Raw genomic sequence first — 18,202 nt, forward strand, 5'->3', positions numbered from 1 at the left:
TTGTTGCCAAGTAGTATTCCATTGTATGGATATAATTTTTTGTTTATTCATTTATCTGTTGAAGGACATCCAGGTGGTTTCTGGTATTAGGTAATTATGAGGTTTATGTAGGTTTCTCCCATGTTTTCTTCTAGAAATTTCTTCATTGAGCTCCTTTTTCCTTTGACAAAAATAAATTGACTATGTTTGTACAGGTTTATTTCTGAAAACTGTTCTGTTGCATTGATCTGTATGTCTGTTCTTTCACCAGTACCACACTGTCTTAATTTTGTAGCTGAAGAGATAAACTTGAAGTTGGTTAGTGTGAATTTTCCAACTTTGTTCTTCTTTTTCAAAGTTATCTTGGCTATTCTAGTTCCTTTGCCTTTCCTTGATATTTTTTTTGGTATCATTACTCTACAATTACATGAGGAACATAATGTTTACTAGACTCCCCCCATCACCAAGTTCCCCCCACATTCCCCATTGCAGTCATTGTCCATCAGCGTAGTAAGATGTTGTAGAATCACTACTTGTCTTCTCTGTGTTGCAGAGCCCTCCACATTATACATGCTAATCATAATGCCCCTTTTCTTCCCCCCACCCTATCCCTCCCTTCCCACCAGTCCTCGCCAGTCCCTTTCCTTTTGGTAACTGTTAGTCCATTCTTGGGTTCTGTGAGTCCTCTGGTGTTTTGCTCCTTCTGTTTTTCCTTTGTTCTTATACTCCATAGATGAGTGAAATTATTTGATACTTGTCTTTCTCCACCTGGCTTATTTCACTGAGCGTAATACCCTCTAGTTCCATCCATGTTGTTTGTTGCAAATCATAGGATTTGTTTTCTTCTTATGGTTGAATAATATTCCATTGTGTATATGTACCACATCTTCTTTATTCATTCATCTACTGATGGACACTTAGGTTGCTTCCATTTCTTGGCTCTTTCCTTTATATTTTTAAGAATAAGCTACCTATATCTACACAAAATTTGCTGCAGTTTTGGTTAAGATTATATTGTTTCTGTAGATCAAATTAAGGAGAAAGAGCATTTGATAATTCATGAATATGCTGTATCTTGACTTTTTTATCTTTGTTCATTTCTTTCATCTGTTTCGTTGTTAGCACAGATTTTGTTAGATTTAAGTAATTTTTTTCTTTTTCTTTTTCTTGGCATTTTTTTAAATAGTATTGCTTTTTAAATTTCAAAATCCTGTTGCTTATTGCTATCACTGAATTTGTAGTCTATTAACTTTCTAGTTCTAGGATTTTTTTTTTGTAAATTCTTTAGGATTTTCTATGAAGACAGTCATGTTATCTGCAAATAGAGACAGCTTTACTTTTTCCTTTCCAATATGTATTCCTTTTTTTTTTTTTTTGCCTTTTTGCACTGACTAGTACTTTTAATAGGATGTTGATGAAATGATATCCTTGCTTTATTCCTGATCTTACAGGGAAGCATTTAGTTTTTCACCATTAAGTGTGGTGTTAGCTGTAGATTTTTTAATAGATGTCTTTCTTCAGATTGAGAAATTTCTCCTTTGTGTTAGATTTCTTAGAGTTGTTCTAATGAATTAGTACAAATTAGGTGGCTTAAATCAACAGAAACTTACCCTTTTACAGTTATGGAGGCTGCAGTGAGAGTGCAGTAGAGCCACACTTCTTCTGAAGATTCTAAGGGAGAATCTTTCCTTACCTTCTCCAGCTGCTGGTAGCTCTAGGCATTTCTTGTGTGTGACAACATAACTCTAATCTCTGCCTCCCTCTTCTCCTTTGTTTGTCTGTGTGTTCTTTTTTGTCTTACATGGACAGTCTCACTGGATTTAGGGCCACCCTATTCTAGTGTGAGGTCATCTTGATTCTTACCTTAATTACATTGGCAAAGACCTTACTTCCAAATAAGGTCACATTCTGATGTTTAAGATGGACGTGAATTGGGTGGGGGTGTAGGGGTACTATTTAACCCACTACATCTTCTATTCCTAATTTGTTGAGAATTTCTAAGACATCAAATGGGTGTTAAATCTTTTAAAATGCTCTGTTTGAATCTATTGAGATTATATTATGGATTTTCTTCTTTGGTTTGTTATTATAGTAAATTACATTGATTGTTTTTTTTAGAAAATGTTGAACCAGATTTGCATTCCTAGGATTCATACCACTTGGTCATATATATTACTCTTTTTATATATTGCTGGATTCAATGAATAAATATTTTGTGAAGGATATTTTGCAACTATCAATGAGGGTTTTAGTGTATGTGTGTGTGTGTGTGTGTGTGTGTGTGTGTGTGTGTGTGTGTGTGTGTGTGTGTACTTTTGGTAATGTCTTTGTCTGGTTTTGATATTAATAGTATGCTGGCTTCATAAAATGATTGGGAAGTATTTCCACATTGTATGGAACTGATATTTCTTCCTTTCTTAAAAATTTGGTAGAAGTTGGCCTATAGTTTTCCTTGTTTGAAGAGTTTAACTACATTGATATGTATTTTCTTTAGTAGATATCTAACTATGCTATCTATTTCTTCCTGAGTGAATTTTGATAGTGGGCCTTGCAAGGAATTGGTGCATTGTATGTAAATTATTGAATTTATGTACATAAAATGTTCATAGAATCCTTTTTATGTCTGAGGTCTGTTGTGATGACCCCTTTCATTTCTGATTTTGGTGATATGTGTCTTCTCTCTTTTTTTAATCAGACTGGCTAGTGGTTTGTAAGTTTTGTTGATTTTTTTTTTAAAAAGCAGCTCTTGGTTTTATTGATTTGTTTTTCTATTTCATTGATTTCTGTTTGGTTTTTATTCCTTTTGTCTGCTTGCTTTGGATTGGATTTTCTCTTTTTCTGGTTTCTTAAATGAAAGCTCGTATTATAGATTTGATACCTTTCTTCTTTTCTTAATATAAGCACTTAATGGTATATAACTTTCCCTCTAAAGTTAAAGCTGCATTCCACAGTTTAAAGCTTTTCTTCCTTTGTGGGGATACCGAAGGGTACTGATGCATTTCATGCGCTGATGTTTCCCTCCCCTAGTTCTCCACCACTGATGTTTAGGGAGACTTTCTTAGGACTCATGCAATCTTTCCTATGTGTGCTTGGTGGGAGTCATGAAGATTACACCTGCAAAAAATTTCCATTACACCTAAATTTACAGCACCCTCCCCTCAGCCCTGGGGTGTGAGCACTTTACCTGCTCTCACCAGTGCAGCACTCAGCCTCCACTAGTTTAGAACCATGTTAGCCGAACTCTTCTTGCTGATATCCTGCTGTTTTATTCCTGTATCTCTTATTTCTCCCTGCAAATACCCACATCTCCTTAGTTTTGGGGCCAGCTGATTTCCCTCCAACCTGTGTTCTGAAAGGATAAAGAAAAATTGAAAACTTGACAGTTGGCTAGCTTTTTTGTTGTTGTGACATTGGAACTGACACCCTTTCCAGCTCTCTACATCCTAAGACTCTGGAGTGCTTCTGCATTTTAGGTGATTAAGTGTGTCTCTCCCCCAAGACAAAGCTAATAACCTCTTGCTCTGATGTTAGTATATATTCATATAAATGTATGTATCACACTATACTGTAATTATTTGTGAATGTATTTGCTTCTTCTGTTAGTACACTGCTTGAAGGAAGAAGCAGAAGCTGTGTCTTCTGTATACCCAGTGCTTCCTAGTCAACGAAAGACATTTGATACATGTTTACTGAATAGAATTACAAGAAGAAATTTCATAGCACAAAGGAGGTGGTACATTGTAAGATACTGAATAAATACTTGTTGAATAATTAATGAATAGAAGGGCTTATTCAGATGGTAATTGAGTTAATTTATGTTCGCCAAATTTCCAGATAGTTTAAAAAAATATGGTTTGTTGTTGGAAGTCTGATTCAATCATCCTGTAATTTAAAATTTTGTTACGATTCAGACAATATTTAGTTGTGTAAATATTAGTTGTTTAACAAGTATTAATTGGGGTTGGATTATTTTGTGCTCCTGTTGACTTTTTGGTTTACCTGAATACTACAGAACAGCATGTAGTAAATTATTACCTTTTTGTTTTTAAAATTTTTATTGGGCTAGCTGTCTTTGAGAGTGAGGTAATATTCTGTTGGTAGTACTTAGAAGTAGGTTAGCTTAAGAGTAAGTTTTGCTCTTATTTCTTTATTGTAAGTTAACAAACTAAAGTTTTCTTCAATCTAACTGTGTCTTTTCCAGATAAAATTTTCACCAGTAGCAAAAAAGTTGTTTGTGGTCACTGCAGTGAGTGCTGTATCTGTAATTTTCCTGGCCCATCACTTTAAAAGGAGACGTGGAAAGAAGAAAGGAAAAATATTACCATGGGAACCAGAGCATCTCATACTTGAATACGCTAAAAGAACTGCATCAGACAAAGGTATATGGAGATAGTGGAATTAAGTCTACAAATGAAATTTTATATGTAAATCATAACTGTGTTAGTGTTTTAGTCTCTAAAATTTCTTCCTTAACATTCAACTCACAAGTAGTATAGATTCATCATATTTAGGAAGATGAGAAAGTACAGACCAAACAGAAACAGAAAACAGCAAACAGAAAAAATCAGAGTCACTTGAGATTCTGCTACCCAGAAGTACCTACTGATAACACTTTGGCATATATCTACCCATTTATATTTGCATTTAAATATCATATGACACTTAAAGTTTCATATACAAGTAAGTGATTTATCTATTTTAAGTAAAATTATGATATCTTTTATAGCCCTTAAAAGTATTTAACAGTATATAAGAAAGTTTTTCTAGATCTATAAAAATATCTCTATCATTTTTAATATGTACTTAGTGTTAAGTTTGTACAAATATGACCTCATTTATTTAAACAGTTCCTTGGTGTTCCCTTTAGGATGTTTTTCTTGGATTGCACATACTTGTATGATTATTTCCTTAATATATAAAGTTCTAAAAGTAGAATTGCTGGCCTTTAAAGGATCCATTGTTTTTTGTTAGGGATATGGTATATACCGTCAGATGACATCAATAATAGTAATTTTTTGAGAATGCTGGATTTTCTTTTAAATTTTTAAAATAAAAACTTATTGTTTAGCATATCGTATGCTTTTATGATTAATTTGTATAGCAGATAATTAATGAATAACTAAAGAACATTACAATAATAATACTGGTGCTTACTTAACTGAGACCTTATTAGATCTCAAGTGAGTGCTAAAGCTGTATATTCACTGTATATTTAACCTTTATAGCCATTCTATGATTAGGTTATACTCCTATGTTATTGTTCAGTTTTGTACATAAAGAAAATTGAGATATGGAAAACTTAAGAGACTTGCCCAAGGGGCCAGAATTTGAATCAGAGTGTCTTAACTGCTACATTAATATAAACCTAAACATGGTATCTGCCCTAGATGAATGGATATATGGTTAAAGGAGACAGAAATATTAAAAACTACTTGTAATGTAATATGTATATGGTTTAGATCTAATTCAGGAAAGAAAGTGCTTATATTTTGCTAAACTTGTAATTAGAAGGTTCATAGTTATTTTTATACTGATTTATATACTTATTTTTATACTGATATAAAATATCCCAGTATTTTTCTGCTAATCACAGTAGACTTTGCAAATATTTCCCTTATTAATTAGATGAATACTTATTCTTCATTTATTAAGGTTTTAGCAGTGTTAAAAACATATATAGACATAGATTTTAATAATGGTGTACATTTAATAATTTAAACAATTGAGTGAAATTTGTTCTTAATTAGAAACTTTCTGAATGAATATAATATAAACTTTGAAATTTACCTGAAATTTATCAGTGGAATTGCTATTAAAATTAATATGTATTCATTTGTTAGGTTCAAGTTGTTCCAGTAGTAGACAGAATTTGACACTGTCTTTAAGTTCTGCCAAAGACAAAGGATCTCAGTCTTGTAACTATGCTAATGGAGGACTTTTCAGTAAATACTCAGGTTCTGCACAGAGTTTAGCCTCTGTAAGTAAAGAAAATAGTTACTATTTCTCTTACAGGTTTGCTTATGTATCTATTGTTATATATTGGATAAATGCATACAATTATAGATAGCTCTTTGTATGAAAAGAACTTTTTTTTTTTGTAGATAATTATTTTTTATTGAAGGGTAGTTGACACACAGTATTACATTAGTTTCAGGTGTACAACACAGTGATTCAACATTTATATACATGATAATTCTAGGTACCAGCTATCACCATACCAAGTTGTTACAATATTTTGACTATATTCCTTATGCTATACATTACATCTCGGTTACTTATTTATTTTACAATTGGAAGTGTGTACTTTTAAAAAAATTTTTTTTGTGAGGGCATCTCTCATATTTATTGATCAAATGGTTGTTAACAACAATAAAATTCTGTATAGGGGAGTCAATGCTCAATGCATAATCATCAATCACCCCAAGACTAATTTTCGTCAGTCTCCAATCTTCTGAAGCATAACGAACAAGTTCTTACATGGAGAACAAATTCTTACATAGTGAATAAGTTACATGTTGAACAGTACAAGGGCAGTCATCACAGAAACTTTCGGTTTTGCTCATGCATTATGAACTATAAACAGTTAAAATATGAATACTCATTTGATTTTTATACTTGATTTATATGTGGATACCACATTTCTGTCTTTATTTTTATTATTATTTTTAATAAAATGCTGAAGTGGTAGGTAGATACAAGATAAAGGTAGAAAACATAGTTTAGTGTTGTAAGAGAGCAAATGTAGATGATCAGGTGTGTGCCTGTAGACTGTGTGTTAATCCAGGCTAGACAAGGGCAATAAAACATCCACGTATGCAGAAGATTTCTCTCAGAACAGGGGGGGTTAGGTTCTAAGCCTCACCTCTGTTGATCCCCAATTTCTCACCTGATGGCCCCCCTGCGACTGTGCCTGTCTTAGGTTGTTCCTCCCTTGAGGAATCTTACCCGTCTCTGGCTAACCAGTCATCTTCCGGAGCCATACAGGGAAATGTAAAGTTGATAAGTGAGAGAGAAGCCTTATTGTTTGAAAAGGTTAGCTTTTTACTTCTTTGCATATTTATGCCCTGTGGCTTCTATGCCCAGCATTTGTCTTGAGGTATCTTTACCCCTTGGAAGAATTATGATACTCGGTAAATTTGATATGAGGCACGAATTCTATTTAAGGGTTGTAATTAGGAAGGAAGAAGAAAAGCTATAGAAGTAGCAGGCGGAAGAAAACCTGGGAAGATTGATTATTTCTTTGACATATCTTCTTGTAGAGTACTTCAGCATGTATAGGTTTTAAACTACTAATTAAATTGCACACACACATTAACATAATAGGAGTATAGTTACCTAACCAAAGCATACCTATAATTACCAGCCATCTCCAGTGAAACCAAGAAAACCAGTTAGGCACCTTAGGCATTTGTGAAAACTTATCTATGATATGGTGGATATTGTCCAACTGAACTTGAACAGTCTGAGAGAAATCCGACAAATTAAAACAACCCATTCCTGGGGACTGTTCACATCCCATATGTTCTTTTAACAGTAAATAGTCTGTAGTTGTAAGATTTTGGAGCGCTACAATTTGCACTTCTCCTAATTCTTGGTTGAGTTCCAACAGTATAGATCTAGTCAAATTTGTTGTTTTACTGTATGCACAGGCCAGCTTAGCTATCTCCTTCTTCATTCTCATGGCAAGTCCAGGAACTGGTGGGATGAGTGCATCTACACCTGTAGCAGTGCGTGGATCTTTGTTGGGGTTTTTTGATGATCATCTTCTGGCATGAGTCTTCCAGAGACTGCTGATGTTGGAAGTTCTTTTTCATATCGTATCTTAGTTCATTTTCGGGGTAGCCAAATTAGGCTTGGATCCTCTGTATAAACACAACAGACCCTTTGCCTACACTTTTATATGCCCTTTATACCCTTGTGTAGAACTTATTGGAGGTCACCACACAGGAACTGCCTTTTTTTTTTTTTTTGGAATCATTAATCTACACTTACATGATGAATATTATGTTTACTAGACTCTCCTCTATACCAGGTCCCCCCTATAAACCCCTTTACCGTCACTGTCCATCAGCATAGCAAAATGTTGTAGAATCACTACTTGCCTTCTCTGTGTTGTACAGCCCTCCCCTTTCTCCCACCCCCCATGCATGCTAATCTTAATATCCCCCTTCTTCTTCTTCCCCCCCCTTATCCCTCCCTACCCACCCATCCTCCCCAGTCCCTTTCCCTTTGGTACCTGTTAGTCCATTCTTGAGTTCTGTGATTCTGCTGCTCTTTTGTTCCTTCAGTTTTTCCTTTGTAGTTATATTCCACAGATGAGTGAAATCATTTGGTATTTCTCTTACTCCGCTTGGCTTATTTCACTGAGCATAATACCCTCCAGCTCCATCCATGTTGCTGCAAATGGTAGGATTTGCCCTTTTCTTATGGCTGAGTGGTATTCCATTGTGTATATGTACCACATCTTCTTTATCCATTCATCTGTTGATGGACATTTAGGTTGCTTCCAATTCTTGGCTATTGTAAATAGTGCTGCGATAAACATAGGGGTGCACTGGTCTTTCTCAAACTTGATTGCTGCATTCTTAGGGTAAATTCCTAGGAGTGCAATTCCTGGGTCAAATGGTAAGTCTGTTTTGAGCATTTTGATGTACCTCCATACTGCTTTCCACAATGGTTGAACTAATTTACATTCCCACCTGCAGTGTAGGAGGGTTCCCCTTTCTCCACAGCCTCACCAACATTTGTTGTTTGTCTTTTGGATGGCAGCCATCCTTACTGGTGTGAGGTGATACCTCATTGTGGTTTTAATTTGCATTTCTCTGATAATTAACAATGTGGAGCATCTTTTCATGTGTCTGTTGGCCATCTGTATTTCTGTTTTGGAGAACTGTCTGTTCAGTTCCTCTGCCCATTTTTTAATTGGGTTATTTGTTTTTTGTTTGTTGAGGCATGTGAGCTCTTTATATATTCTGGATGTCAAGCCTTTATCGGATCTGTCATTTTCAAATATATTCTCCCATACTGTAGGGTTCCTTTTTGTTCTATTGATGGTGTCATTTGCTGTACAGAAGCTTTTCAGCTTAATATAGTCCCACTTGTTCATTTTTGCTGTTGTTTTCCTTGCCCGGGGAGATATGTTCAAGAAGAGGTCACTCATGTTTATGTCTAAGAGGTTTTTGCCTATGTTTTCTTCCAAGAGTTTAATGGTTTCATGACTTACATTCAGGTCTTTGATCCATTTTGAGTTTACTTTTGTATATGGGGTTAGACAATGGTCCAGTTTCATTCTCCTACATGTAGCTGTCCAGTTTTGCCAGCACCATCTGTTGAAGAGACTGTCATTTCGCCATTGTATGTCCATAGCTCCTTTATCAAATATTAATTGACCATATATGTCTGGGTTAATGTCTGGACTCTCTAGTCTGTTCCATTGGTCTGTGGCTCTGTTCTTGTGCCAGTACCAATTTGTCTTGATTACTATGGCTTTATAGTAGAGCTTGAAGTTGGGGAGTGAGATCCCCCCTACTTTATTATTCTTTTTTTTTTTAAAATAAATCTGGTTTATTTATGTAATGATATACTGTACAATGGTGAAAATAATCTACATCTACCAACATGGATAAATCTCAAAAACAATTTTAAGGGTCAGTTGCACAAAGATATGTACAAAATAACATTTATGTAAAATGTTAAAATACAAAAAAATTCTTTTTTTTTTTTTGTAGATAATTATTTTTTATTGAAGGGTAGTTGACACACAGTATTACATTACATTAGTTTCAGGTGTACAACATAGTGATTCAACATTTATATACATGACAATTCTAGGTACCAGCTATCACCATACCAAGCTGTTACAGTATCTTGACTATATTCATTACATCCCGGTTACTTATTATCTTACCATTGGAAGTGTGTACTTTATTCTTCTTTCTCAGGATTGCTTTGGCTATTCGGGGTCTTTGGTGTTTCCATATGAATTTTTAAATTATTTGTTCCAGTTCATTGAAAAGTGTTGCTGGTAGTTTCATAGGGATTGCATCAAATCTGTATATTGCTTTGGGCAGGATGGCCATTTTGACGATATTAATTCTTCCTAGCCAAGAGCATGGGATGAGTTTCCATCTGTTAGTGTCCCCTTTAATTTGTCTTAAGAGTGACTTGTAGTTTTCAGAGTATAAGTCTTTCACTTCTTTGGTTAGGTTTATTCCTAGAAATTTTATTTTTTTTGATGCAATTGTGAATGGAGTTGTTTTCCTGATTTCTCTTTCTGTTGGTTCATTGTTAGTGTATAGGAAAGCCACAGATTTCTGTGTGTTGATTTTGTGTCCTGCAACTTTGCTGTATTCCGATATCAGTTCTAGTAGTTTTGGGGTGGAGTCTTTAGGGTTTTCTATGTACAGTATCATGTCATCTGCAAATAGTGACAGTTTAACTTCTTCTTTACCGATCTGGATTCCTTGTATTTTTTTGTTTTGTCTGATTGCCGTGGCTAGGACCTCCAGTACTATGTTACATAACAGTGGGGAGAGTGGGCATCCCTGTCTAGTTCCCGATCTCAGAGGAAATGCTTTCAGCTTCTCGCTGTTCAATATAATGTTGGCTGTGGGTTTATCATAGATGGCCTTTATTATGTTGAGGTACTTGCCCTCTATTCCCATTTTGCTGAGAGTTTTTATCATGAATGGATGTTGAACTTTGTCAAATGCTTTTTCAGCATCTATGGAGATGATCATGTGGTTTTTGTCTTTCTTTTTGTTGATGTGGTGGATGATGTTGATGGAGTTTCGAATGTTGTACCATCCTTGCATCCCTGGGATGAATCCCACTTGGTCATGGTGTATGATCTTTTTTATGTATTTTTGAATTCGGTTTGCTAATATTTTGTTGAGTATTTTTGCATCTACATTCATCAGGGATATTGGTCTGTAGTTTTCTTTTTTGGTGGTGTCTTTGCCTGGTTTTGGTATTAGGGTGATGTTAGCTTCATAGAATGATTTTGGGAGTATCCCCTCCTCTTCTCTTATTTGGAAAACTTTAAGGAGAATGGGTATTATGTCTTCCCTGTATGTCTGATAAAATTCCGAGGTAAATCCATCTGGCCCGGGGGTTTTGTTCTTTGGTAGTTTTTTGATTACCGCTTCAATTTTGTTGCTGGTAATTGGTCTGTTTAGATTTTCTGTTTCTTTCTGGGTCAGTCTTGGAAGGTTGTATTTTTCTAGGAAGTGGTCCATTTCTCCCAGGTTTCCCAGCTTGTTAGCATATAGGTTTTCATAGTATTCTCCAATAATTCTTTGTATTTCTGTGGGGTCCGTCGTGATTTTTCCTTTCTCGTTTCTTATACTGTTGATTTGTGTTGACTCTCTTTTCCTCTTAATAAGTCTGGTTAGAGGCTTATCTAATTTGTTTATTTTCTCGAAGATCCAGTTCTTGGTTTCATTGATTTTTGCTATTGTTTTATTCTTCTCAATTTTATTTATTTCTTCTCTGATCTTTATTATGTCCCTCCTTCTGCTGACCTTAGGCCTCGTTTGTTCTTCTTTTCCAATTTTGATAATTGTGACATTAGACCATTCATTTGGGATTGTTCTTCCTTTTTTAAATATGCTTGGATTGCTATATACTTTCCTCTTAAGACTGCTTTTGCTGTGTCCCACAGAAGTTGGGGCTTAGTGTTGTTGTCAATTGTTTCCATATATTGCTGGATCTCCATTTTGATTTGTTCATTGATCCATTGATTATTTAGGAGCGTGTTGTTAAGCCTCCATGTATTTGTGAGGCTCTTTGCTTTCTTTGTACAGTTCATTTCTAGTTTTATGCCTTTGTGGTCTGAAAAGTTGGTTGGTAGGATTTCAATCTTTTGGAATTTACTGAGGCTCTTTTTGTGGCCTAGTATGTGGTCTATTCTGGAGAATGTTCCATGTGCACTTGAGAAGAATGTGTATCCTGTTGCTTTTGGATGTAGAGTTCTATAGATGTCTATTAGGTCCATCTGCTCTACTGTGTTGTTCAGTGCTTCCGTGTCCTTACTTATTTTCTGTCCGGTGGATCTATCCTTTGGGGTGAGTGGTGTGTTGAAGTCTCCTAGAATAAATGCACTGCAGTCTATTTCCCCCTTTAGTTCTGTTAGTATTTGTTTCACATATGCTGGTGCTCCTGTGTTGGGTGCATATATATATTTAGAATGGTTATATCCTCTTGTTGGACTGAGCCGTTTATCATTATGTAGTGTCCTTCTTTATCTCTTGTTACTTTCTTTGTTTTGAAGTCTCTTTTTTCTGATATTAGTACTGCAACCCCTGCTTTCTTCTCGCTGTTGTTTGCCTGAAATATGTTTTTCCATCTCTTGGCTTTTAGTCTGTACATGTCTTTGGGTTTGAGGTGAGTTTCTTGTAAGCAGCATATAGATGGGTCTCGCTTTTTTATCCATTCTGTTACTCTGTGTCTTTTGATTGGTGCATTCAGTCCATTAACATTTAGGGTGACTATTTAAAGATATGTACTTATTGCCATTGCAGGCTTTAAATTCGTGGTTACCAAAGGTTCAAGGTTAACCTCTTTAGTATCTTACTGCCTAACTTAGCTCGCTTATTGAGCTGTTGTATACACTGTCTGGAGATTCTTTTCTTCTCTCCCTTCTTATTCCTCCTCCTCCATTCTTCATATGTTGGGTGTTTTGTTCTGTGCTCTTTCTAGGAGTGCTCCCATCTAGAGCAGTCCCTGTAAGATGTTCTGTAGAGGTGGTTTGTGGGAAGCAAATTCCCTCAGCTTTTGTTTGTCTGGGAATTGTTTAATCCCACCATCATATTTAAATGATAGTCGTGCTGGATACAGTATCCTTGGTTCAAGGCCGTTCTGTTTCATTGCATTAAATATATCATGCCATTCTCTTCTGGCCTGTAGGGTTTCTGTCGAGAAGTCTGATGTTAGCCTGATGGGTTTTCTTTTATCGGTGACCTTTTTCTCTCTAGCTGCCTTTAAAATTCTTTCCTTGTCCTTGATCTTTGCCATTTTAATTATTATGTGTCTTGGTGTTGTCCTTCTTGGATCCTTTCTGTTGGGGCTTCTGTGTATTTCCGTGGTCTGTTCGATTATTTCCTCCCCCAGTTTGGGGAAGTTTTCAGCAGTTATTTCTTCTAAGATACTTTCCATCCCTTTTCCTCTCTCTTCTTCTTCTGGTACCCCTATAATACGGATGTTGTTCCTTTTGGATTGGTCACACAGTTCTCTTAATATTGTTTCAGTCCTGTAGATCCTTTTACCTCTCTCTATGTCAGCTTCTATGCGTTCCTGTTCTCTGGTTTCAGTTCTATCAATGACCTCTTGCTTTCTATCCATTCTGCTTATAAACCCTTCCAGAGTTTGTTTCATTTCTGTAATATCCTTCCTGGCATCTGTGATCTCCCTCCGGACTTCATCCCATATCTTTTGCGTATTTCTCTGCATCTCTGTCAGCATGTTTATGATTTTTATTTTGAATTCTTTGTGAGGAAGACTGGTTAGGTCTGTCTCCTTCTCTGGTGTTGTCTCTGTGATCTTTGTCTGCCTGTAGTTTTGCCTTTTCATGGTGATAGGAATAGTTTGCAGAGCTGGAACAAGTGACGGCTGGAAGAACTCCCCTTCTTGTTGGTTTGTGGCCCTCCTCTCCTGGGAGAACAGCGACGTCTAGTGGCTTGTGCTGCGCAGCTGCGCGCAGACAGGGCTTCTGCTTCCTGCCCGGCTGCTATGGAGTTAATCTCCGCTGTTGCTGTGGGCGTGGCCTGGCTCGGGCGGCTGCTCCAAAGTGGTGGAGTCACGTTGGAGCAGGAGCGGCTGGGAGGCTATTTATCTCCGTAAGGGGCCTCCCTGCTCCCTGCAGCCCAGGGGATTAGGGTGCCCAGAGATCCCCGGATTCCCTACCTCTGGATTAAGTGTCCCGCCCTGCCCCTTTAAGACTTCCAAAAAGCACCCGCCAAAACAAAACAACGACCACAAAAAAAATAAATAAATAAATAAAATAAAATATTAAATTAAATAAATAGATAAATTAAAAATGGCCACTCGTTCATCTTTATTCTCTGGTGCCAGCCTCAGGCATCTGCTCACCGGTCTTGCTGCCCTGTTTCCCTAGTATTGGGGTCCCTATCCCTTTAAGACTTCCAAAAAGCGCTCACCAAAAACAGGAAAAAAAAAAAAAAAATGGCCGCTCGCTTTTCTTATGTCCTCCGGCGCCAGGCCTCTGGTACCCGCTCACCGTTCTTGCTGCCCTGTTTCCCTAGTATCCAGGGCCCCGCGCACGCACTGTGTCTGCGCTCTGGTCCGGATGGCGGGGTCTGGCTGTTCAACAGTCCTGCGCTCTGTCTCCCTCCCGCTCTGCCTATTCTTCTCCCACTGGGAGCTGGGGGGAGGGGCGCTCGGGTCCCGCCAGGTCGGGGCTTGTATCTTACCCCCTTCGCGAGGCACTGGGTTCTCACAGGTGTGGATGTGGTCTGGATGTTGTCTGGATGTTGTCCTGTGTCCTCTGGTCTGTATTCTAGGAAGAGTTGTCTTTGTTCTATTTTCATAGATATATGTGGTTTTGGGAGGAGATTTCTGCTGCTCCACTCACGCCACCATCTTGGCTCCACCCTTTGTATGGAAAGAACTTTAAGTCATCTGGTTGAACTTGTTTTCTTCAGGAAAGTAAAATTTTCCTTTTGCTAAATATTCAGCTAGTTTCGTTCCATGTTTCTTTGAGTATGTGATGTGATTCCATGGGGTCCTGTGAGAATGGTGTTGATTGATTGTGCTTCCAAACCAGATGTTCTGCAAAAAGCTGAACAATGCAGCCAGATTTTGTATTAGGTTACAAAAATCACTTGATGAGCCTGCTTAGGTAAAAGTGTTTGGTTTGCTGAAGCCAAGTATGGAGTTTTTCACCTTGTTCTCTGAATCATTGATATAGTATTGATTGACAAGTGAGGAATGAAGTTAGTACTTGTTTAAATGTAATATAGTTTAAAACTTGTTTTAGAAAACAGGTAGGATATCCACTTCCTTACTAAATAAAAGCAGAAAATGTTCAGTGATAAATATGTTCCTAATCCTCTCAATTCCCCTCCTTAGAGACAAACAGCATTGATAGTGTCTTACGTATATATTTTCAGGGAATGTATGCCTGTACCATCATGTATGTTCATTTTTTAAAATAGCTTATAAAACACATACTACATTTTGTTCCCTGCTTCTATATTTCATTGGAAGCTGCCCCATTCTTAAATGCATAAAAATATATAAAATTTTAAATGCTGTTCTATGGTAGGTGAAGGCAAATTCTGGCACACTAAGACCTCCATCGCTTAAGATCCAATCACCAACGCAGAACGCACCCTACCCCTACTCCTTAAAAATGCGCTTCCTCACCCACGAGCTGCTGCTCCCTCTCTCTGGGGGCAGCCATTTTCTCTTTCAGATAATAAAATCTCTTGCGTGGGCCCGTGTCTCCTGAGTCGTTCTGGGGTAAGGAGGGTCGCGGCGAGATACCCTTTCAGAAGGAACTGTAGATCTTTAGTCTTACAGTAGGAACTGCAGGTAGGCCTGCAGACCTTTAGTTCCTCTGTGAAACTGAGCCAGGTAATGAAGTATATGCCCATTCTGTAGTCTGGACTTCCTCCATGTCAGAGAAGTGCCTCTGTTTTCAATTTTTTCAACTAAAAACTGAAGCTGTTCTTCTTGACTACAAGTAGAGAAAAGGAGTTTCATGATAATAGTGTGAGTAGCAAGTTTCTAGAATCACTTTACTAGATTTGCCCAGCTGACCTATTCATTACCTTGCTAGGGCTATGAACCTACATTTCTGCCTACAAAAGTTGGTATCTGGGTATGAGAGGTGTGGGAAGAGAAGATAAAAATGTCATCTTGTTCTATAATTTGAGAAATTACGGGGATGGAAATACCGTTCATGAACTTGGGAGGAAGAAGAGTTTTTCATGTGGGAAGATACTGAAGTCTTACTTTGATATAATCAGATTGAGATGCCAACAGAAGAGGGAAGTAGAGTCACCAAATGCTCAGATGGAAATGTGGGCTTAGATTTCCCAAAAAAGAACAAAACTGGAGTTAGAGATTTGAGAATCATCTGTATAGAAGTGACTGAAATGGTGGCACAGTGGACCCTGCTAGAGAAGGGAAGATGATAGAGGCTTTTCAATTTTAGTTATTATTTAGCAAAGAATCAGCATTTGAATAAATTCTAAAAGGAAAATAAGCCAGTTACCTTGAAGTAGGTATGGATAAAATTTGTAAATAAATACTTAATAGGACAGTAATTATAAAAGTAACTGCTTGGTTTTTTATGGAAATAGCTGATTTATGTTCAAAATATTGTTCTATATAATGTATTTTTGAGTAAACAAAGGCTCAAAATATTTAGGGCCTTTAGACTCCTAAATTCAATTGACTATAATTTGATTTATTTCTAAAGGGTAGAAATTACTTGGGTTGTTTTACCAAGAATAGGATTTATGTAAATAATTTGTAAATATAAAAGGTTACAAAAGAGGTTTTGAATTAACTTCTGTTAATCTTGATTTTAGGTCCAGAGTGTCAATTCTTGTCATAGCTGTGCTTGTGGCAATTCTAATTCCTGGGACAAAGCAGATGAAGATGATATTAAACTTGTTAATATTCCTGTGACCACTCCTGAGAATTTATACTTGATGGGTAGGAATAATATAATAAACTTATTAAGATATTTTACTCATATTTAATGTGAAACTAAAGAATGATGAATTGTTTTAAGGGAAGCAACTATAATTTTTTTATTAAGATATCATTGATATACACTCTTATGAAGGTTTTACATGAAAAACATTGTGGTTACTATGCTTACCCATATTATCAATTCTCCCCCATACCCCATTGAAGTCAGTGTCTGTCAGTGTAGTAAGATGCAAAAGAGTCACTACTTGTCTTCTCTGTGCTACACTGTCTTGCCTGTGACCCCCCTACACACCATGTGTACTAATCATACCCCTGAATCCCCTTCAGCCTCCCCACTCACCCTACCCTACCCTACCCCTCCCCTTTGGTAACCGCTAGTCCCTTCTTGGAGTCTGTGAGTTTGCTGCTGTTTTGTTCCTTCAGTTTTGGGAAGCAACTATAATCTTAAAATATTTTTTAATCTGTTGAATTTAGTCTGCATACATAACCTCTTGTATGGAGGTTTATGGAGCCTTAGCAGGGAGAATCTTCCTTGCCTCTTCCAGCTTCTGATGGCTTCTGGTTTATGGCCACATGACTCTATAATCTCTGTTTTCCTCTTCATAACTACTTCTCTGTGCATATTCAAAACTCTCTGCTTCTCTCTTACAAGGACAGTTTGTGATTGGATTTAGGGCCCACCAGATAATCTAGGATAATCTCTCTAGGACAGATTTATTAATTTAATCACATCTGCAAAGACCCTTTTTCCTTGTAAGGTGACATTTACAGGTTCCAGAGACTAGGATCTGATACTCTTTGGATGGCTATTATTTGCTCTATTATACTCACCTAACCTAACCCGTTGACTCTTATCTAATGAATCTGTCAGAATCCACTTTATATAATGTTTTATTTAGGTATCATTTGTATTCTTCTTATGTCAGGAAAAGATTTTAAATAGAAAGATGGCCTGTGTTTCACATCTCAGTATTCCTCTTGGCTTGACCATGAGCATGTCTAGAATGACTCTCTGGTGCCCAGGAAAAGAAGCAGAGAACTTTAGGCTTTTTCAGATGTTTTTCCCTGTTTTTCTCTACTCTGTTTCATGCTATATTCATTTTAATACAAATGAATACTAATTAAAAAGCTAAACCAAAAAAACGATGTAGCCCTGGCCGGTGAGCAGTGAAGAGGATGAAACTTGGCAGAAGGACTGTGAGCCTCCGAATGTATTCTCACACTCCAGAATAGGTAAGACTGGAGCATCTCCAGTGTTATCACAATAGGTATTCCTGCCTATGGGGAAAGACATAAGAGTAGTTCTTTTGCCACCTTTTCCAAAGGTCTTCAGAGTATTGAGCTCATTGTGCTTCTAGATTATGTCTTGTAAGACTTCACTCATGGCTTCTGTTGGAATATTAAGAGTTAGAATTGGAAGAAAAATAAAACAAATCTAGAGAACCTGCAGGATATTTTAGAATCATAGAAATACACTAGAGAGTGACTGGAGTGAGAGAAGAATGAAGGAATTAGAATTGTATAGCTTGGAGAAAGGAGA

General features: G+C 36.9%; 1 protein-coding gene across 4 annotated transcripts in view; it reads left to right on the forward strand.

The window, feature by feature from the left end:
- Nucleotides 1-18,202, forward strand: part of MIGA1 (mitoguardin 1) — a 90,362-nt gene that overhangs the window by 20,991 nt on the left and 51,169 nt on the right. For all 4 annotated transcript variants that reach the window (XM_057500349.1, XM_057500348.1, XM_057500350.1 and 1 more), the window contains 3 exons: nucleotides 4,181-4,358; nucleotides 5,820-5,956; nucleotides 16,536-16,662. In XM_057500349.1, the coding sequence (XP_057356332.1) occupies nucleotides 4,181-4,358; nucleotides 5,820-5,956; nucleotides 16,536-16,662 (442 nt within the window). The remainder of the gene's footprint in view (nucleotides 1-4,180; nucleotides 4,359-5,819; nucleotides 5,957-16,535; nucleotides 16,663-18,202) is intronic.

This window comes from Manis pentadactyla, chromosome 4, assembly GCF_030020395.1.
Source record: "Manis pentadactyla isolate mManPen7 chromosome 4, mManPen7.hap1, whole genome shotgun sequence".
Lineage (NCBI taxonomy): Eukaryota > Metazoa > Chordata > Mammalia > Pholidota > Manidae > Manis > Manis pentadactyla.